Here is a 19,153-nt window from a genome sequence, read left to right on the forward strand (position 1 = left end):
CAAACCCAGGACCTGCACAGAATCCCACCTGCTCATCACCAAGCTTGTGGATTTATTTTCTGTTAAACTTCCAAACTGATGTTTCACCTCTGCTTCTCTTCTACAGAGATAATGAATATCCTCACATTCCCTCCCCAGGTCCCTGAGTGACCTCCTGAAAGACCAAGGCTTTGCACACACACAAAATTTTCAAAAAGCCACCAGATATTGGAGATTTAACTGTTTTCATTCTTTTTGTTTCAGCTAAAGTGGAAAATCGAAGGGAAATTGGGAAGAGCATCCCAGGGAGCCTTTGTTCGTGCCTGTGGTGGGGTTTGCAGAAAATTGTTCTAAATAGCAGTGTTATTATTTACATCTCTATGGGGGCATCATTTAAATGTGGAGCTGTTAAAGAGGAGAAGGAAGTGAGGGAATGTGCATTCTTTTTTCATGGAGAAGGGTGGCTGGGGATGGAGATGGGAAAGGGAAAGCAGCCATCAAGGGCTCCAGGCTTCCACAGCTTCTCCCAGGGCTGGGAGACCTTCTGGAAGGGGAATCTTAAATAATTAAAATCTGAAATCTGCTCACCTGGAGACGAGCAAAGTGCTCTCTTTGGGGGGATTGTGTTTGTACAGCACATTACAGGGCCTGTCACTTGATATCCGGGTGCAAATGGAATTTTCCAACAAAAAGATTGCCTTAAAAATATATTTAAGCAGAGTTCAGACTGAAAGGACAGACCAGTTGGGGAGGGTTAAAAACCTCCACAGGGATGTTGTTGTGTGATAAATTCAAGAAATCCCAAGGGAATGCTACACATCCAAATAATCCACCCATAGTTAGGGAGGAAAAGACTTCAAGCTCTTCAGATTGCCCTAAATTGCACCAAAAGTGATGAGAAGTATTTTTGTGGCTCTGCTGCCAACTTGTGCTATCTTTAAAAACAAACCCACATGTTCTGCAATATTTTGTGCCTAAAAAAGTAACTGAGCTGTGAAAAAAAAGCCTGATCTGGCTCTGTGGATTCCGTGCTTCCCACTTATCCATGTCTGAATGTCTTTGAAGTGTAACCTTAACTGGATAATTTGAGTTTATTGTGCTTGTTTTGAGAAAATTATCTCATCACAGAGCAATCACAACATCCTTGTGAGGCTGATTGGAGGGAGACACGCTGGGAGAGGAGCTGGGAATTGTTCTCTGTCAAACCAGGGTGCTGCACCAAGTGTGATTCCAGGGGAATCTGTGAGCCAGCACTATCCAAGATTTCCCTGGACACCTTGGATTGAACAGATTTTGCTTACATTTGCAGATAAAACCAGGCTGTGAGGGGTGAGCTGTGCATGGAGATGTTTCAGAGGAAGAGGGGCTTGTTCTGGCATCCTGGAGGGGCAGAATCAACACGGGCAGGGACCTGCAGCAGGAGCTCAGCAGAACTGCCAGGAATGGGGCAGCTGGGCAAATATCTGGGGATTGTTATGGATTAAAAATGGGATGTGAGCTGTGAGAGTGGAAAAAAAAATGGAAAGGGACACCTTCCACTGGCCTGGTTTGCTCCTTTGATCCAGCCTGGCCTTGGACACTCCCAGGGCTGGGGCAGCCCCAGCTTCTCTGGGCACTCTGTGCCAGGGCCAAACCACCTTCACAGGGAGGAATTTCTTCCCAGTATCCCATCTAATCCTGCCCTCTGGCAGATCCACAGAGCTGATACAGCTCCATAGACTTCCCAGGAATTAACTGCAGGAATATTTGGAGAATGTACCCAAACAAAACCAAGAATCAGGATGAATTTCCAGACCTTCCTTCACAGCAGGAAAAAAAAGGCACCTTGTACTCTGAGGACCACATTTTCTGCCCTCAAAATTATAACTAATGTTGATGACATTTCCCACAAACCTGTGGTGACAGGAGGAAGATTCCTGGATTCCCATTTCCCTGTCCTTTGCTGGATCCTGTGGCACAGGAGGAGCTCAGGGCTTTTCCTGGGGTTATAAAATCCCCAACCTGCAGCAGTGCTGGGATTAAAGGGGCCAGTTCTCCCAATAGAGCTCCCTGCAGTGATTTCTGTCACCTTCTGTCACCCTGCAGGGAAGCTGCTGCTGCTCTGCCAACTCCCAGAGAAATCTGGGCCCTTGGATATTCTGCTGTGGATACAATCCTCAGAGAAAGAGGGGCCTGTGATAACATCCCCCTCCCACAAATCCTAATCCCAGGAGTTGAAATTCCTTGAGATGGTGTGTGAAGGTGAATAGGTCGTGAAGTTCCCTCCACAAACCCTGTCACAGATCACAGCAACTCCCAACACTAATAGAAAAAAGAGAACTTTGGTGTTTTCAAGCTGCAGTTTGCATGATCCAGGTGCAATTGGATGTGGGTTTTGGAGATATTTCTCCTGGAACCTGACTGGCAGCAATGGCTAGATCAACCTCTGCTAAAAATGTTGTGAAGTTTAAGGAAATTTAAAACAACCTTTGATAATAAAATTTTAAATAAAAAGTTTTAGTTTAAATTTATTTCCATTTTAATTTATTATTTGTTATTTGTATTTATTTATTTATTATATATTGTTATATATTATTATTTTATTTTTTTAATTATTAAATATATATCTGTATCAAAAATGATGCAGAAGTGCCTCATTTTCTCAGTGAACTTTCCCTTTGTTTTTGAGGTGAGAAGCTCCCACAACCATCAGTCAATGCTTTCCATGCCTTCTTTGTTTCTAACACAGGTCAGGGGAGCACCTCATCCTGCTGGTTCCCTGAGGAGACCAGGAGAGGGAAAACCACAGCAGAAGAAGTTTCTGCTCCCCTGCAGAGGGTCCATATCCCATGTGTGCTCCAGGGGATGGACACTGGGTGTGGGACACTGCAGAGGGTCCATATCCCATAGCAGAGAGTCCATATCCCATGTGTGCTCCAGGGGATGGATACAGGGATGTGGGACACTACAGAGGGTTCATGTCCCATGGCAGAAGGTCCCCTATCCCATGTGTGCTCCAGGGGATGGACATGGGGTGTGGGACACTGCAGAGGGCCCATATCCCATAGCAGAGGGTCCATATCCCATAACAGAGGGCCCATATTCCATGGCAGAGGGTCCATATACCACTGCAGAGGGTCCATATCCCACTGCAGAGGGTCCATATCCCATAGGAGAGGGCCCATATCCCATAGGAGAGGGTCCATATCCCATAGCAGAGGGTCCATATCCCATGGCAGAGGATCCATATCCCATAGCAGAGGGTCCATATCCCATGGCACAGGGTCCATATCCCACTGCAGAGGATCCATATCCCATAGCAGAGGGTCCATATCCCATGGCACAGGGTCCATATCCCATGGCAGAGGGTCCATATCCCATAGCAGAGGGTCCATATCCCATAGCAGAGGGTCCATATCCCATGGCAGAGGGTCCATATCCCATAGGAGAGGACACATATCCCATAGCAGAGGGTCCATATCCCATAGGAGAGGGTCCATATCCCATAGGAGGGCCCATATCCCATAGGAGAGGACCCATATCCCATAGCAGAGGGTCCATATCCCATAGCAGAGGGTCCATATCCCATGGCAGAGGGTCCATATCCCATAGGAGAGGACCCATATCCCATAGCAGAGGGTCCATATCCCATAGCAGAGGGTCCATATCCCATAGGAGGGTCCATATCCCATAGCAGAGGGCCCATATCCCATAGGAGGGCCCATATCCCCATGCCATGTGTGTTCCAGTGGGCCATAGGCAGGACTGAATTCCATTTCCTTGCCAGTTTAGGCATCAAGGCAGCAGGGATTGAGCCTGGAGACAACTCTGCTTTTTCTTAATCTGCAGCCTAAAGATTGTTTTCCACAGGTGAGTTTTTTAAGGGTTTCTGGAATGGTGATTGTGAGAGCAGGAGTGAAATCACAAGCAGGCAATTGTGGAATTCCAGCCACAACCTGTTGTTTCCTTCTCTCTGTGGTGAATGGTGTAAAAAACAGCAAAGAGATGTTTTCATCAGCTTCATCCAAATCACCCCAAACACCTGAACAGGCAATCTCTTTGTCTTCAAGAGACTGTATTTGCATATACTTACATGAATTTACAGTTTTTTATTTACAGTTTTTTATATGCATTTACATCTACAAGTAAAATACTTAAAAAATGTATGTACTACAGTATGTCACAGTGCAGGAAACAAAAAAAAAAAGTTGTTGTTCTCAGCTTCCAAATACAAAAGAAGGATCAGTGATTCATCAGAAAATGCTTCCTAGTTGTTCAAGAAAAAAAAAAGCAGCCTAAATAAAAGAAGAAAACTACATCTTTACACAATGCAATTGAAACTTCCCATTTTAGAAGGTTTGGCTTCATTGCCTCAGTACCTGCTCTTTTCTGATATTAAGAACTCTGTATCATTCTGATATGAAAAACTCAGCACAGATGGCACAAGATTTTTTGCTGTAATATATCAATAGGAAAGACAGCCCTGTAAGCCATTTCTGGGGTGGGCAAACCCAGGTAAGGGATCTTGCTCGTGGTAGATGGGCTCCTGAAAAGCCATGGAAAAACCCCTGGACTGAAGAAGAGATATTTTCTGAGAGACACAGGGCATTTTCAGCCTTTGATGATACCAGTTGATAACTACAATGGTCATCAAACAGACAAGGAAAGCATGGACACTTCAGTGCTCAGTTTTGTTTTTATGGCATCCAAACACAATCCCCTCAGCACATTCCCACCTCTTTTTTATGTTCTGCAGGCATCTCCAGCTGGCCTGTTGTGCATTTTGGGGGGTTGCCAGCCATTAAACCCATGTCAGAAGCGGGAAGTCATTTTAGAAGTGTTTGTTTGGCAAAAGAGCCATTTGCCACCACCTTTCCCTTTTAAGTGGCTTCCATGGAGCCGACCAGAGTCTGATAAGACACAGATTTGAAGCCACCTCCCAGAAGAGGTGAGGGGAGCAGGGGGTGTTTAGCTGTAGAACACGGGCTTGCGGAGCACACGCACCACGTTGTAGGTGTTCAACCCCGGGGCGTCAAAGCCAGGAGACAAACCCTTGCGGTCAAAGGGGTAAAAGTTAAAGAGCTGCCCATTTTGGGTCTCCAGGGAGATGGAGGCAGAGCCCAGGTGCAGGACACACGGGAACTCCTTGTCAAAAACAACTTGGAATACACGATCCTCCAGGTGGTGGAGCTTGATTGTCCGATACTTCTCGGGGATTAGCTCTTCTACGTGAGGCCCAAACTGCTGCATGATCAGCACCCCACCAATGCCAACTTTGATCTCATAGAAAGTCAGGTTGGAGTAGGTGTAGTAGCCAACATAAGGGATGGGGTTTGGAGGGGGGACCACGCTCTTCTCTGCCTCCCGGAAAGCCGTCTCCATGGCCGGAATGAGGTACTCGTAAGTCTGAGTCACAACATCCCCACCCTGAGGCCTGGGCCCTGACATGAGCACGATGAAGCTCAGGTGGAGCTTGGGGATTAGAGAGAAGGTGGCTGAGTAGCCATCGAGGTCCCCATCCTTCCTGATGACATCGTAGCCCAGCTGCTCGTTGATCTCCCAGGGCGTGCCGGTCTTGTTGGCAAAGTAGTCGCTGGAGCACTCGAGCAGCGGGGTCAGCATGGTCTTCACCGTGTCAGGCTCCAGCAGCCGGCGGTGGTAGGTGCCCAAGAAGACCATGGCCAGCTTGGCCAGGTCGGCGGCCGTGGAGTACATCTGCCCAGAGGGTCTGTACCAGCCCAGGTCGTAGAGCGGGGCGGGCTGGCGGCTGCCGTAGAAGCCCACGGCCATCTGGGAGCGGACGGGCGGCGTGAGGTCGAACCCCGTGTCCTCCATGCCCAGCCGGTCCAGGATGTGCTCCGAGATCCAGCGCTGGTACTGCCCGTCGGCCCCGTGCTCGGCCAGCACGTGGGCCAGCAGGGAGAAGGCCAGGTTGCTGTAGTGGCACCTGGGAAGGAGGAGGAATATCTCGGGATCAGCTTTGCCCAGCGTGGGTGGGACAAAACGGGGGCTGCGTCTGTTTGTTCTGGGGGTACTGACATTTTAGGGAATGATGTGCTAAAGAGAGAGGAGAGATGAAGGAGACCTCCTCACTCTCTACAGCTCCCTGAAAGGAGGGGGGAGCCAGGTGGGGGTTGGAGTCTTTTCCCAGGCAACCATCAGCAAGACAAGAGGGCTGGGTCTCAAGTTGTGCCAGGGGAGGTTTAGGTTTGATATTAGGAAGAATTTCTTTCCAGAGAGGGTGATCAGACATTGGAATGGGCTGCCCAGGGAAGTGGTGGATTCTCCCTCCCTGGAGGTTTTTAAGAAGAGACTGGATGTGGCATCAGTGCCATGGGCTGGGAACCACAGCAGAAGTGGATCAGGGGTTGGACTTGATAATCTCAGAGGTCCCTTCCAACCCAGTTGATTCTATGATTCTATGAGAGACAGGGATACAGTGTGGATGTGGATATGAAAAAATAGTGGCTATGTGTCACTTAGGGAAGATTCATACTTTATGGAATGACACAGTAAAAAAAGATGAAGGAGAGACAGGGATACAACGTGGATATGGATATGGGCATGAAAAAACAATGGCTGTGACTCTCATTTAGGGGAAAAAGCACATTTTATGAAATCACATGCTTAAAAGAGAGGAGAGATGAAGGAGAGACAGAGAAAAGCTCTGTGTTGTTTCCTTGTTGTTAAATCAAGAAAGAGAAATATTTTACAGCAACATCAGCAGAGTTACAGAACTCTGATGGACAGAAAGACCTGGGGATGGAACAGGAACACTCCTGTATATTTGCATACCTTCACTTATTGTTTATAACAGTTCACAAAGAACACATCCATTCTTTTCAGGAGCAAATGGAGAGTTCCAGGTGTTTGCTTAGAGGTCTCAAAATCCCAGGTAAGCCTCTTTGGGGATTGACTCTGGTATAATCACTTAAACACCTAAGCGACCTTAAGATGGTAAAAGCACTTAAAGAGCACTTAAAAGCCCACAAAGCAGCAACCAGCACTGTGGAAGCATTAAAGAAGTGCTTCAGTCTTTAATATCCATCAAGTGATTTAAGTCTTTATGCTTGAATGGAGTTTAATGGCATGAAGACATGAATGAGCAAGTTTTTTTAAACACATTTTCAAAAATTAATTGTATTTTCAGCTTGGTTGTTTGGTTGGTTTTTTTTCAACTGTGTTTTTTTTCAACTGTTGTTTTTTTTTCATCTGACTGAGGCCTATTTAGGTCATAAATTTGGTACCACTTCAACCTTTTCCAGCCCATCTGGCTGAATAAAAGTGTGATGAGCATATATATTTATTACCCTAAGAATAAATACATTCTGGATCTAAAATTTTATGTCTGAAATGGAGCTGAACTTCAACATAGAAAAATATATCAAAATGTCTGTGTCAATAAATGGGAACTTCCCTTGGGAAGTATGTCCAGGAACAGGGAGAAAGTTAAAACTATCAACATTAAGTTGATATTTATTAAGTTATTAAGAGGTTATGAGATTATGAGGGGATGTCCCTGTGTATCTTCATGGGGACCACAATATAAAGATACCAATAAAGATAATACCAATAAAGATATAAAAATATCAAAGAAAATTATGGTATTTAAGTCTTAAAATTCTTTAAGGAATAGCTGTTGTAGATATGGGAGAGAATTAACAGAAGTGAAGGAATTAACAGAAGTGAAGGAATTAACAGAAGTGAAGGAATTAACAGAAGTGAAGGAACCTCTGAGCTTTCCTCCTCCATGGGCATGGTAGATCCTCAGCCATCCTGGGCAAATTATTTCAGGATTTCCCTTTGCAGACTTGGAAAAAATTTTGCCAAGTTAGCTGTAATCCTTTCTCTCCCCTGATGTTCACTGGATGCTGTTTAAGGAAGTGTGGAAGTGTCCAAGGTTGGATGGAGCTTGAAGCAATCTGGTCTAGTGGAAGGGGGGTGGAACAAGATGATCTTTAAGGTCCCTTCCAACCCAAACCATTCTGGGATTCTGTGATTCCATGATATTTTTGAGTGTTTGCAACTCAGGTAATGGACTTTTAACAGGCCACAGAAATTACAAAAAGCATTCACAGACCTTTTAGATAATTTGGAGACATACAAGTGACTACAGACACGATTTTAACTGAAATCTGTGATGTTTTAAACTGTTTAAATTAACATTTCCACTACAGAAAACCTGCATTTAAGGCTCATTGGACCCAACTATGGCAGTTTAACTTGCCTCATCTAGACTTAAAAAATGAAAAACAGATTTACAGAATATTCTGAGGGACCCACAAAGGTCATCAAGCCAGTCCCAGCCTCAGACAGGTGTGTGGGGAGGTGGCTGAAGCTCCCTTTGGGAATGTTTATCCATTGGCCATGGAGGCTGCAGGTGGGGCTAAGAGTGAAGAACACACTTCTAAAAGCTCCTAAAATTAATCCATCTGATCTGCTAAAGAGAGGAGAGATGAGGATACAATGTGGATATGGATATGACAAAATAGTGGCTATGTCTCTCATTTAGGGGAAAATTCACATTTTATGGAATGACATGGTAAAGAGAGGGGAGGGATGAAGGAGAGACAGGGATACAGTGTGAATATGGACGTGGATGTGGCTGAAAGCCCATAAATGAATCCATCTGACCTGGTTCCTGGATCAGCCACCAGCACATCATCCTTGAGGAGAGCCAGGGCGTCCTGCGTGGTGCCCTTCCACAGCAGGCTGGTGGATCTCAGCCTCCTGGGCAGACCTGGGCCAGGGAAAAGAGATTCATTCCAGAGAAAGCAGGGAAATGCTGAGTCTGGTGAGGAGGGAACAGAAGCCGAGGCAGTCAAGGTGGAAGCAGCAACGATGGACTCGTGTGCTTTGCAGCCACAAGGACCTGTTCCCACCACACTGCAGGACCCCCCAGCCTGGGTGATGTGAGTCCTGCCCAGCATGAACTGGGGGTGCTACAGCTCAGTGAAAAGACCTCCACGAATGATCCAGAACCTCCTGTACCCCCAGGGGTGTTTTGGCTTGTTGGGGCTTGGGGAAATCCCTGCCCACATTCCCACAGGGCTCTATTCCCGTGACTACAGAGGTGTGTGACAGCCCCTTTCACCAGAATTTCATTCTTCACATCTCACTTTTGAGGGCTTGAACTTCTCTGAATGGCTCCAAGCTTGGCCTAAAGTATTTTTGTCTTCCCCCCAGCCCATCTTTAGCAACATTTATTCAAGGGTTCTGAATGTAGGAAAAAACAAAATTCTTTTTGCTGAATGTAGAAAATACTAAGGTTTTTTTTTAACTTTTAGTTCCACACTGAGCGTGGATTCCCTAAAATCTTTTGACAAGTAGTTTTTAAATTGCCCCAGATGCTCTGAACAGATTCTGTGGCTCTCCATGTCCAGAACTTGGATTACACCTAGAGTGGAGTCCTTGTGGCTGTTTCCAGCTCACTTTGATGTAGAAGTGAGGAGGAAATTGGGAAGTGTTTGTGACAGAAAAGCAACTTGTAATAGTCTGCTCAGTGATCATGGGCTTAATCATAGAACTATGGAATTGTTAATGTTGGAAAATCCCTCTCAGATGGAGTCCAACCATCAGCCCAGCACCAATCACCACCATGTCCACCACTAAAGCACGTCCTCAGTGCCCCATCCAAACGTTGTTTGAACACTTCCAGGGATGGGGACTCCCCCACTGCCCTGGGCACCCTCTTCCAATGTTTTTCAAACCTTCCTGTGAAAATCCTTTTCCTAAAACCCAGTCTAAACCTTCCTTGGTGCAATGTGAGGCCTTTTCCTCTCCTCCTGGATCCTGGTAAAGCTGAAGGAGGCCCCACTCTTTTGGAGCAGCAACTCTTGCTTTTCTCGGTTGGCCTGACCTTGGGATTTGAGCTGGAATGAGAGCACTGTTTGTGCTCCTGCTCTGTGGTTGTTTGTGCAGCTGAATGACCAGGTAAGTGAGGCACTGATCATCTTCCAGCTCCTCCAGCTCCTTCATTTTCTACTTGCTGCAAAGACAACGTTGGAGCGCTGGGAGAGTTCCCCAGAGTCCTGACAGCAGTGCAATATCTCTCCTGAGGTTCATTAGGAATGATAAACCAGAGGATGTGTGAGCATAATATAACCCACAGTCATTGATTTATAGCCCATGGGCTGCTAATTGATGTGACAAGCACACTGTTAATAATTTACAATCTCATCCCATTCTGTCATTCAGATGTGTTTGAAAATCCTGGGCTTAACAAGCTGGAGCTTTCCCCCAGCAATGTGCTGAGTGCTGAGGAGAAAAACCTTTGGAGTTCCTTTTGTAATGTGCAATGGAGAAGAGCCCAGATAATGAGAATCTATTAGAGATCACTTTCCACTGGAAGAATTCAGATGAAAACCACTTTACAATGTGTCATGCAGCGGCTTTGATCCTGGTGCCAAGCAGAACCTATTCCTTTTTGGGGTTTTGACAGACAGCAAATGCAATGTGGGACCTCAACATTCAATTGATTTGCAGCTGGGATTTTGAAACTGTGCTTTTGCTTCTACTAAATTGTCAGGGTCTGAGGTAGTTGGTGTGTCCTGCTGGTGTGGTCTGGGAAATTTGGGCCAAATTCTAAAAAAAAAAAAGGCACAGGAGCACAAAAGGAGCTGAGCAAGGGCACAAATCCAGGCAGTGATGGAAGCAATGGAGGGGCTGCACAGTACAAGCACCCAGGTGCACTTTTGACATGTGCTTCTCACAACATTTCTAGGGTGCACTTCACACCTCACTGGGTGACAGGAGCAGCCAGAGCAGCTCCAGATACTCCTGAGAGTCAGAGGGGACTGGGCAGGGGGGGTAATTCCTGGGGACAACATGTGGGTAGAGCCAGACCCTGCCTGCAGGGAAAGGGGGTGGGCAGGGATGTGGCCATTGGCCACTTTGGGCTGTTTGTGGGTTTGTTTCCAGATTTCATCCACATCATTCCATTTTTGGGGAGCCCTTATTTTGATACTGCTTTGCTTCAGGGGATGCTGTGCCCCATCCTGCAATTTACCTACCTGCTGTTTTGATCTTGGCTCCTAATTTTAGGGCATTTATTCCAACCTGGAACAATGCAGAGGCTACACAGATTAACCAAAATGCCACACAAGATACCAGCACAGTCTCTTTGGCCATTTTGAATTTTGGAATCTCTCAATCAAGTAATAGCAGCTTTATTTTGGAGAAAGGTTAAAGTTCTGAATCCCATGAGCTCCTTCTACCTTAATGTAACAGTTACCCAGTTCTGAAGCAGCAGCACATTAATGCTTCTCTGCCAACAAGTGCAGAGCCATGAATAGCTCAGGAATCCCAGCTCAGGAGCCACACTGGCAGCTAAATTTAGCTCATCAATCAAGGTCTTTCTATTCAAAGCAAAGAGGTTTGGTGCCTCTTTGACCTCCAACTCTACATCTCAGAAAAAACAGTGCACTCTGGGCTGGAGCACAAGCCACTGTTATGCAATAAGAGCCTGGTTTCAGGATATTTCAGGAATAAGATGGTGGGATGCACCAGGAATAAAATATTGTGGGGTGTTGGGATATTTGGGGAATAAAATACTAGGATGTGATGGTAACATAATGATGGGATAAAATATGACAGGAATAAAATATTTGGATATGTGACACGTAGAACCTTGTGATATGATGGAACTTAACATTGGGATATAATGGGAATGTTGGGAACATGCTGCAAATAAAGAACTGGGATACGTGAGGAACAGAACACTGGTATGTGTGTGTTAAATCCAACCCTGGGATACCTGTGGTACCAAATTGTGAGGAATCTGAATCCCTTTCAAGGGGAAAAACAACTCCCCAGCCCACAGGGCAGGTCGGCCCCTTTCCTGGCAGGTGGCCTGGAACAAGAGTTTCCTTTCAGCACTCCAGGAAGCTGCTCCCAGGAATCCTGCTGACCTCTGGGAAGGGCACAGGGCAGGGTCCATACTGGGAAACACCTTCTCAGCAGCCTTTTGTACCCCTGGGATTTAGGCTGTTGTGTCTGTGGGCTCTGGGATGGCCCAGAGCAGGGCTGGCTCACCTGAGAGCTGACTGGCCATCCTGCGCAGGGTGACGGGCGATGGCTTCGGTGGCATCGAGCCCTTCTCCAGAAACACCAGCCCATCTGCTGTGTACCTCTGCTCTGAGTCCCTCAGCCTTCCCAGGGGGTTCTTGATAACAAAGTTCTGGGCATAACGCTCCAAGGGGTCATCCAGAGACGTGACCTTGCCTTCCTCCCACATCTTGTACAGCATAATGGTGGGGAAGATCTTGGAGACGCTGGCGATTCTGTGAACAGACAAACAGGCAGAGAAATTAAACTTCAAGAAGCTCGTGAATCAAGAGGAAGGATGGTACATGAGATCACTGTAGCTTTCATGGCACCAAGGCTGACAGAGCTCAAGGAGTGCTTGATCATCCAAGATGATCCTCTGGGGCACAGGGGGTGACTCCTGGGGATGGGCCTGTGCAGGGCTGAGGGTTGGACTGGATGATCCTTTTGGGTCCCTTCAAACTCAGCATGTTCTGTGATTCTGTGACACCTTTGCCCATTCTGAAGGGAAGGGTTAAAATATAGGTAAGAAGCTTGAATTAATAGCCTTAAATCTGAACCTTTCTCAACTGACAACCTCTGTGCTCAGCAGTGCAGTGGCTGCAGATCTTTTCCTAGTCACTTAGTATTCATGAAATTACCTATTTTGTAAATGATTGGTTAGTAAATACCATAAAGGGAGGGCAGGCACTGATCTCTGCTCTGTGAGGACCAGGGACAGGGCAGCAGGGAATGACCTGGAGTTGGGTCAGGGCAGGTTTAGGTTCTCAGGAAAAGGATCTCAGGCAAAGGTTCTTCCCCCAGAGGCTGGTTGGGCACTGCCCAGGCTCCCCAGGGCAGTGGGCACAGCCCCAAGGCTGCCAGAGCTCCAGGAGGGTTTGGTTGATCCTCTGGGGCACAGAGTGTGACTCTTGGGGATAGTCCTGTGCAGGGCTGAGGGTTGGACTGGATGCCCCTGGTGGGTCCCTCCCAGCTCAGCACATTCCGTGATTTTGGCGACAAAACCTTACTGGTAGTTTATTGGAATTTTACGGTTAAAATCACAGACTTACAGAATCCTTTAGGGTGGAAAAGACCTCTAAGACCACCAAGCCTCACCATTTACCCAGGGCCACCCCTATACCTCGTCCCCAAATGCCAGACTGGCACGTTTGGAGCTGCCCCCAGCCTGTCCCTGTGGCGTAACCGGGCAGCACGTTCGGCTGTTAACCGAGAGGATGGTGGTTCGAGCCCACCCAGGGACCTGGATCTGATTCCAGGGGTTAAAACTACACCTTTAATGTCCCTTCCAACCCAAACCATCTAATGGTTCTGGTAGAAAAATAGTGGAAGGTCATTTTATCCCATATTACAGATGGGGAAGAAACAGATGATCTGAAACTTTCCAAAACTGTCTGTTCTGAGAACAAAATTGACTGTCAGAGTGCAGCCCATGTGTTTCATAGATAACACAGGTAGAATGCACTGAAAATAGATATTTAAATGAAAATCCTTATATTTTTTTTGGTTTTAGCACACACTAAGAGCTTGATTCTATATTCACCTAAAAAATAACAGCCAATATGACACTGGGAGGATGAATAAGTGTACAGGTCTATTTTATGTGTAGTAGAAACTCTCCCCAACCCCCAATTTTTTCCTAGGCTGAAATTTATATTATTATTGTTATTATTATTATTATTGCTTTAATTAATATTTTAACCCTCTGACCCTGTCTCCTCTCTGTTCTCTTTTTTCAGTATCTGTGCCAGTTCTCAACCTTCAGATTTGCTCCCTAGGCCTCCTCAAAATATGGAGCCACTCCTATGAATGTTTTCAGGCTCTTCAAGACGGTAATTTAAAATATTATCAGATCAAATTAAGAAAAAAATTCAATAAATACATCCCAAGTAACTCGTTAAACCACCAGCAAGCGATAATTGCTGAAGCATCATCTCACAAAGTTTCAAGAGAGGTTCGTGCTCCCTGCAGGAGCCACGTGACAGTGGCTCTGTTTCCTGACTGCCTGCCCGTGCCAGGGTTACATCCATCTGCCTTTTCCTGGCTCTCTGCCTGTGCCAGGGCTCTCACCTGTAAATGGTGTATTCGTTGGGCACAGCCGAGGAGGGGTCGGAGATGTTCTTCTTCCCAAAGTTTCCTGTCCAGAGCACTGTGTCGTTGTAGATGACGATGGCAGACATGGCTGGCAGCCCTGAGCTGTGCATCTTCTGCCTGAGCATCAAATCCACCTGCAGAACGAGGAATTCCCAACTGAAAACTCTTATAATGCATCCAGTCTGTGCCAGACCACCAGCCCTCCTCACTCCTGAGCACTCCAGAGGGGTTCTATGAAATGTATGTTGTCAAAAGAAAATATTTTAACTGTTTAACAGTTTCTTAGCATTGCTTATGTTGAATTATCCAGTTCTGCCTGCAGGAGGTGGGTGGAGCACAGCTGGATGATGAGACCTCCACAGCCTGGGCACAACAGGCAGCAAAGGGCAACCACAGCCCTTTGGTTGCTGTGTTGTTTTTCAGATTGCAGTTTAACAGGAGCCTGAGCTCAAAGGTGTTTCATGGAGTGAAAAGTCTCATGGGATATTTGAAAAGTCGTCTTCTTGTACAACTTTGACCCTAAAATACTAGTGCAGAGAACAGATGTGCAGGGTACAATTTAAAAAGGAAGAATTTACAGTTATTGCATGTTGGCATTTGGTTTTAATCTTAAATATTAGAAGGATGAGTAACAGGTTCTTTGTCATATAGACTGAAAGGAAGACACTGGTGACTTGTCTCAGGTACTGCAAGACCTTCAGTGTGTGTTTGTGTCCACAGGCTTAGGCAGAACCTGAGGGCTCTGAAGATACACTTTTAAGGTGCTCATTCCTAAGCCCCCTTCAAACACCTCTGTCTTCCATTGTTGAAGTTCCCTGTGCCTTATTCAGGCTGCAAAATGGGAATGTGTTCACCAGCCTCTTCAAAGAAGTGCCTGGATACTTCATTTCCCAAGAGTGCAAAAGAGGAGATTGGATGACTGTGGTGGACACTCAATGTTCTGCACATCCCTCACCTCTCTGACTAATCCTAATTGAACAGTAAAACACTCTGCAGTAACCCCAGAGACAGGCAGAGACTTCCTAAGAGTGGCTGTGAAGTGCTGGGAATTGAAATTCCGTGTGGATACAGCGCTGTGTGTGCAGGAGAACAGCCCTGAGCACACCCACCACACAGGGGCTGAGAGCTGCTCCTGGGCTCCCAGCAACAAAACCTGGGGGCTCTGGTGGCTGCTCCTGGGAAAGCACCTGCTCAGTGCCTTCAGGTCAATCAGATGGGAAGGATCATTAGAGAAGTAGCACAAAATAAAATAGGAAAGTCATTTTTTCATTGTAAATTCACTTGCATCGTGAATGTTGTAGTCAGTGCTGAATTCCTGCTGCCTGGGAGAAAGAAAAGATGGAAGGGAATGGGATAAGGGGTATAGAAAATCAGGAGTGTCCTGTCCTGATGGGCCAGACAGTCCAGGCAGTGCTGCAGTGTTTCCTAGAGCCTGTCAGAAGTTCAGTCAGTGCTGAAATGTCAAAGACACTTTATGACTCCCAGGGAATCTTGATGTGACATCACACCGAGGGAATACTGATGGAACATCACATCAGGGGTATCCTGATGGTGCATCATCCAATCTCCTCTTTTGCACCCTTGGGAAATGAAGTATCCAGGCACTTCTTTGAAGAGGCTGGTGAAAACATTCCCATTTTGCAGCCTGAATAAGGCACAGGGAACTTCAACAATGGAAGACAGAGGTGTTTGAAGGGGGCTTAGGAATGAACACCTTAAAAGTGTATCTTCATTCAGATGCAGGTCTTCTACCTCTTTCCCTTCCCCTCCACTCCCTCCCTTGAACCTACAAGTAGCTTTGTACTTCTTAAACTGTGGCATGGGGAAAGCCAGCAAAGCAAGAAAATAAGGAATTGGCAGTCACTTATAAAAAGGAACTAGTTACACAAATCAACTACTTTCCAGGATACATAATAGACCAGATGCCAAGAGCCATCATTTTGTGCTGATAAAAGCTCACCAGACCTTCCAATGGACAAGTGATCGTATTTCTCCATCACAACTTGCCCTGTGGGTGAGAGAACTGCTTGTTGGTCTGTCCTGAATGTTCACTGAAGGAGTTTCATACACCCACTTCTGGGTTCACGTGTTCTCCACCTCCTCAACTCCCCATATCCTCCCCAGAGATGCTCAGGGGCAAAATACACATTCCCCCCTGTACCCCTGCAGGAGAGCAGCCATGAGCTGTGCCTCCCTCTGTTCCCTTATCCCCCCAGACCTTCTCCAAGGCATCCTTCAGGATGGGGATGGGGTGGTCCAGCGGCACCGGCTCAGGGTAGCGGGGACACATCTGCACAGCTTCTGACCTCACTTCCATCACAGAAGGGCCTGGAAAACATTGCAGGGGGAGCACAAGTGACTTCAACAGACACACTGACAAGGTTTAATCTCACCAACCCGTCACCACGAGATTTCTAGTGCTGTCCAAAGCTGAAGGACACTTCTGCACAGGAAAGGGATAGTCCTGAGTTGTGTTTGTCTCACACAGAATAGGACTTGCAGGACCACCATGCTCTGTTATCACTTATTCCAGCATAGGATGGACTTCAGTTGACTCTTAAACCTGGAAGAGTAAAGGACTGGGACTGCAGTCCCACCTGACAGTGGGTTTAATCCTCATGGAAGTGCCCTGCCCATGTCTGGAGGAAAGTCTGAGTTGGGGTTCAGGAGAACAGTGTTGGCCCTTGCATTTTGTAACCTCAGAAATGGGTGTTGAAGTGAAGTGTGAGTGTCCCCTGAGCTCCAGCACTGTCACAACAGCTGAAAGGTTGAACACCTTCTGTGTTAGTTGTACCCTGGATTCCCTGCATCCTGCCTGTGCCACAGAAACAGTTGGAATTTTTGTGGTGAGCAAAGCTCTTTAGACTCACTGAGAGATGGGAACTGTCTCACTTGGAGGCACTATTTTTCCAGTTGATCCCAAGGTGTTCATAAACACAGGGGGGCAAACAAATGCAAACAAATGCTTCTCTGTGTTCTTGCTTAGTGGGTGAACATGAGGCATCAGAACTAGAGATGAGGGGAGAAATGACACTAAGAAATCTTGGAGATGCATGGTATGGACACATAGAGAGCCCACAGGCAGCCTGGTACTCTGTGACAAAAATGTAGGGTCTGAAATGTTTTCCAGACCTTGGTCTGTGAAATACCTCTGAATTCACCATGAATTTTAACTCACCTTTGGGCTACTTAAAACTCTGATTTAATCCTTTAATATTTAATCCTTGCACATACAGTGCCTTGGGACTATTGGTTGAGTTTTCTATAATCAATAGAGGAGGCAATGGAGCTGCTCCAAGGGCTGGAGTCCTTCTGCTCTGGAGACAGACTGGGAGAGCTGGGGGGATTCACCTGGAGAAGGAAAATTCCAGGGAGACCTGAGAGCCCCTTCCAGGGCCTAAAGGGGCTCCAAAAGAACTGGGGAGAGACCTGGGACAAGGGATGGGGTGACGGGACAAGGGGGAGTGGATTTAGACTGCCAGAAGGCAGAAATAGATGGGATATTGGGAAGGAAATGTTGGCTGGGAGGGTGGGGAGGCCCTTGCACAGGTTGCCCAGGGAAGCTGTGGCTGCCCCATCCCTGGAAGTGTCCAAGGCCAGGTTGGACGGGGCTTGGAGCAACCTGGGATAGCAGAAGGTGTCCCTGCCCATGGCAGGGGGTGGCACTGGATGGGCTTTAAGGCCCCTTCCAACCCAAACCAGTCTGGGACTCTGTGATTCTACAAGTTCAAGTGTGAACCAAGGGTTTAAGCCAGTTCAAAGGTCTAAGATTAGGGGAACAGCAAAGGAAGCACTTAGCAAGGTGTAAAAGAAACCTGTTCTAAGCTGGAGTGACTTTTACAACACAGAAAAGGTAAAGAATGTAAAATCAAATGTCTCCTTGGTGCATCAGTTAACCAAAGATGAGCAGCAGAAGTAATGGGGCTTCTCTGGACACCAGCAGAGTTATGTGGTCCTCCATCAACCCAGTGTTCATCTCCTCTGTGTCCTTGCACCAGCAAGGAGGAAGAAATTTATGTGTTGTCTGGAGAAGTTTGTGTGTTTGGGGAAATGCTCTTTGGGGGAAAATGGGGAGAAAGGGTTTTATTAGTGTCCTAAATTCCTGTGCCAAACCATGAGCAAGGCTCAAGCAGAGTACTCACCGGGCTCCACCTTGGGGAGGCTGTACTGCCACAGGAAGCAGCCTGTCATTGCCACAGACAGCAGGAAGAGGAAGACAACCAACACATGGATCCACTTCACCTCCATGGCAGGGAGTTTGAGGAAGCTCCAGCTGCTGGGAGCCTTCTGCAAGCAGAAAAGGGGTCAGAGAGAGAGAAAACACCTCTCCTGCATTTCAGCTGGTGAGAGAGGCCCCATGCACCAGAGAATAAAGCTGCTGAAGGGACAGGGATTGATTTGAGCCCCCTGGTCCAGTGGAAGGTGTCCCTACCCATGGCAGGGGTGGAATGAGATGAGTTTTAAGGTCCTTTCCAACCCAAACCAGTCTGGGATTCTGGAATAATTTCAGCACCAGAGCTGGCCACACCAGCCTGTGTTGGGATAACTGGAACCAGAGATGACTTCTTGCCTTTCAGTGGGGTTTGTAATCCTTACCTTGTGGGTTCTTGCAGAAGAACACAACCACTCCTGCCTTCCCCCTCCCTGCAGGTTAACACCCATCAGACAGGATTCTCAGACACTGCTCTCAGTTCCACCCTTCTCAACCATCAGGACTTATCCCTGGATATCTTTCCAGTCCCTTCTTTTCCAGAGTCAGCATCTGTTCATGGCAGCTACCAGCTAGATCATCTGAGCAGATCCAGCTTTTCTAGATGAATGATGGAATTTTTTTCCCCATTTGCTGCCCTCACCCTTCTATGTTGTGCCTGTAAATCCCATCCTATCACACACCATCTGTAAGCTTGGCATTTACAGATGCCACATTTTGGGAAACTGGCTGATATTTTGAGTGTGTGCAGCTCTCACAACACTGGAGAGCATCCAGGTTGGGAACAGAACTAGATAAATGTTGAAGAAAAACAAGGAACAGATGACAAATGAGGAGGTGCCTGAG

The 19,153-nt window shown here is 46.8% G+C and overlaps 1 protein-coding gene across 1 annotated transcript; it reads right to left on the bottom strand.

Annotated features, from left to right (window-relative positions):
* Positions 1–4,530: 4,530 nt before the first annotated feature.
* LACTBL1 (lactamase beta like 1) lies at positions 4,531–18,944 on the bottom strand. Its single transcript, XM_008928684.2, has 6 exons — positions 18,240–18,944; positions 16,316–16,425; positions 14,074–14,231; positions 11,992–12,239; positions 8,593–8,698; positions 4,531–5,905 (listed from the first exon to the last, which is right to left on the bottom strand). The coding sequence occupies exons 1-6, from the start codon at positions 18,343–18,345 to the stop codon at positions 4,927–4,929; spliced, it is 1,707 nt and encodes a 568-aa protein (XP_008926932.1). The 5' UTR covers positions 18,346–18,944; the 3' UTR covers positions 4,531–4,926.
* Positions 18,945–19,153: the final 209 nt, after the last annotated feature.

The sequence above is a fragment of the Manacus vitellinus genome, unplaced genomic scaffold (assembly GCF_001715985.3).
Source record: "Manacus vitellinus isolate BGI_N305 unplaced genomic scaffold, ASM171598v3 scaffold_46_pilon, whole genome shotgun sequence".
In the NCBI taxonomy this organism is placed as follows: domain Eukaryota; kingdom Metazoa; phylum Chordata; class Aves; order Passeriformes; family Pipridae; genus Manacus; species Manacus vitellinus.